Genomic DNA, 3,615 nt, shown 5'->3' with positions numbered 1-3,615 from the left:
CGGGCGCGGGCGGGCCGCCAGGGCTGCGCGGGCTGGCGTATCTCTTGCGTCCGCTGCGCGAGGCTGATCCGCGTCTCGAGCGCCCTCTGCGCGCCATCGAGCCCACACACGCGCCGACCGACGCGCGCCCCCGCGACCCCACGCACGCGCGCAGCATCGCACCGCATGACGCGGCGCGATCTCGATGTCTCCCAAACCGAAACCGGGTGAGACGCCGCGCGGAACCGGGTTATGAAGCCTAGAGCCTTCCAACTAACAAACTACGCCTGGACGGCTCTCTTTTCTTTTATTAGGTCAGATCAATCGAACCTCATCACGCTCAGCGATCCACATTCCCCAGCTAGGGTGGGCCCTTTTTTTCCATTGGAGCACGGTCACCCATAGGTGTCATTCGAACGTGCGGCCTTCAGGGCCAAGCTAAGGGTCGCGCCCAGCTCTAAAAAACCCGAGAACACGAAAATCTCAAGCCCCACGTGAGTCGGAGCCTCCTGTTACTTACGGATCGTGAAATTAGCTTATCGCTGGTCACCGCCGCAATGTCACAATTTTTGTACTATGCCATCTACTCTTTATTATCGTTTCCCCCGTGAATGATTACGACACCTATGTGGTGTGTTCAACACTGCTTTCGAGAGACTAATATGTGTCTTATTAAGTGCTAAAACTAAACTATTCTAAGTTTTGCCACAAAACCGTATTTTTGAGAGTAGACTTTTAACTCTGCGATGGATATGTGCGCCGTATTCGCCCGCGTACGCCGCGAACTATCGCGTCGCCGCGGTCTATGGTCGAGCGAGTATTGGCGGAGACATGGCCACGCCGCTTGTATGATGAGTAGGAGCTGGCAACGCTTGCAAAAAATAAAGTACACTTGACAACGCCGCAATATTGGATGAGTGAGATCCTGACAACGCCGCAATGAGATTGAGTGAGATTTGGACAACACTTGCTATACTGCTATATTTAGGATTGAGAAAGGAATTGATTACGTCGCTTTATAATAAGGTGAGATCTGACAAGTTGCCAGTATGATGAGTGAGACTTGCACACACTGCTTCCTCTTGATTCTATTGTAAAATACTTATTTTCTGGACCTGGTCTTCACTTGGATAAATAGGGGAGATATGACGACACTTTTCACACATAAAGTGACTTTGGCAAATACTTGGTGATTTTTTTTTTTTTTTTTTTTTACAATTTAAATCACATTACATAGCATCATAACAAATATAGAGAAAGGTGTATTGCTCTGTATTAGTCCTTTCAAAGAAATTCTGGCATTAGGCTATTCATTCTAATAAGAATTTTAATGCCGATGTACTATGATAAGGTTTATTGACATGAGCCATTTCCCTAGCCTAGTAGCACTATGTACTTCCCAAACCTGGGAAATCAAGGTTTAGGAGATTGGTAGTTCTGATTCCATGAGTAAATACATATGGTGTAGAAAAGTATTTACAGGTATTTTATGTACATATTTCTTTTCTTTTACTTACATAATATACATAATTTAGGTATGATTTTTTTATATTTTTATTCCAAAGGATTATCATTTAGCCCAGGCCTCAATCCTCAATTGAGAGTTTAAAGTCGGTTTAATTTCTTGGGATGAAGATTAGCAAGCTGATTGGCTGATTGGTTGGATTTCAAATTTTCACTCAACCGATATTTCTCTAAGAATTGATTGAGCTTGATTGGTGGCAGGCCCTGTTAGCTTAGTTGTGTAGTGCGTCTGCCTTGTAAGCGCTAGGCCGCGGTTCGATTCCCGCCCGGGGGGGATTTTATCCTGATGGATAATGTTCGTTCTCGGAACGGCTGGCTTTCTTCCTATCCTGTCTTCCTTCTCTCTTCGATTTCGGGACGATAAGACCATAGCAGTTACAGTTCCCCTCTGTCAAACCTCTTAAAAAAAAAAAAAAAAAAAAAAGAAAAAAAAACGAGTGTAAATTGAATGAAGCATCTGATTGGTTGAAATTTTGATTTTAAACCGAATTTTAAACTCTGATTATTGCCCGGCCGTTATATTTGACCGAACGATAGTGAGGTCTATGTTTTAACTCAACCGTTTTGCATTTGGTTAAGATGTCTGTTTGTTTGTATGTTCCGCTATAACTTCGGATTGCCTGGTCTGATTTTGATGAAATTTTGTACACATCTTCATTAAATCAAGGCACGTTGCTGATTGAAATTTAGGGCCCTAAAGTTGAACGGGACCCCCGTTACGATCTTTCAAAACATCAATACAATCGCTAGGCATATCAATACATATTTATATGCGTGGGAATAAATCTATTGTTCTGTTTCAAAGGTTCAAAATCAACCATTCTTTAATTTTATTCTTTAGAGTGATTGACAGGTTTTATAATAGTGTCACCTCTTTTTTTTTAGATATAGGTACCTACATAAGACGTATAGATAGTTAAGACGTATAGATAGTTTTATTTTTGTTTTGATACATAATTATGTAATTGATACATAATTATGTATCTAATTAATTATAGGTTTTGTTTTTCTGAATATGAAGTACAATATGAAGATTAATAAAGTCACTTTAATGGATTGTATTTGGGGATTAACGACCTCACGGCCCGAGTTCACCTAAGCAAATGGTGTAAAAGAAATCACAATGCTCATAATTGTCTTGTATTGTTTCCTTTTGTATGATTGAGTACATCAATTATACATTTGGAAATGATATAATACAAGAAAATCCATCAACAATACGTGGAAGGCAAAGAATACCACCACTTGAGGGCTGATAATCTAAAATCAATTTAGGTATTAGAATATTAACCCTAAACCTCCTTGTCCCACCGGGCACCCCTTTACTTAACATGGATAGTCCTGATAAGATAAATATTTCCGGGTTATGCTCACACTCGGATCCCCGGGTGAGCAACTTGTTAGGCGAACCATGTAACGTACAAGGGAAAGAGAGAAACTACATGAGAATAGGCACCTGGAATGTAAGAACCATGAACAAACAGGAGAAGTTAGAAAATATCAAAAGAGAGATGGAGAAATGTAAATTGAGTATATTAGGTATGAGTGAGATGAGATGGGAAGGAGAAGGTGAAACAGAGTATGATGAGTATAAGATAGTGTATAAAGGCGGAGAACATAAGGTGAGAGGAGTAGGATTCATGTACAAAAGAGATATGGAGAAACATATCATGAAAATCATTCCAGGGAGCGATAGAGTAATAGCCATGAAGATCAATACTATCCCTGTAGACACTCTCTTAATACAGGTGTATATGCCAACATCAGACGCAGAGGATGAGGAAGTTGATGAAATCTATAAACAAGTGGAGGAAATTCTTGAAGAAAACGGAAAAGGACAAGTGAGAACAATGATAATGGGAGATTTTAACAGCATAGTTGGTGAGACACAATACAAAAACATAGTCGGAAAATTTGGTTTAGGTAAGAGAAATGAAAGAGGAGAAAAGTTGATTGAGTTTTGCGAGACCTTTGAGTTTTGGATATCTAACACTTGGTTCAAAAATCACAAAAGACGTCTGTACACGTGGAAGAGCCCAGGAGATCGTTTTAGAAATCAAATAGACTTCATACTCGTCAATCAGAGATTTAAAAACTCAATCAAGAACTCTA

The 3,615-nt window shown here is 40.4% G+C and overlaps 1 protein-coding gene across 1 annotated transcript; it reads left to right on the top strand.

The window, feature by feature from the left end:
* Positions 1 to 2,975: 2,975 nt before the first annotated feature.
* On the top strand, positions 2,976 to 3,384 carry LOC103520298 (craniofacial development protein 2-like; the record flags this gene model as incomplete). Its single annotated transcript, XM_008485385.1, has 1 exon — positions 2,976 to 3,384. A coding segment is annotated over exon 1 (409 nt), but the record flags the coding sequence as incomplete, so codon positions are not given.
* Between the last annotated feature and the right edge of the window lie 231 nt (positions 3,385 to 3,615).

Source organism: Diaphorina citri, unplaced genomic scaffold, assembly GCF_000475195.1.
Source record: "Diaphorina citri unplaced genomic scaffold, Diaci psyllid genome assembly version 1.1 scaffold3443, whole genome shotgun sequence".
Classification (NCBI taxonomy): domain Eukaryota; kingdom Metazoa; phylum Arthropoda; class Insecta; order Hemiptera; family Psyllidae; genus Diaphorina; species Diaphorina citri.
Note: the sequence above shows the minus strand (reverse complement) of the source record. Positions and strands in the feature narration are given on the sequence as shown.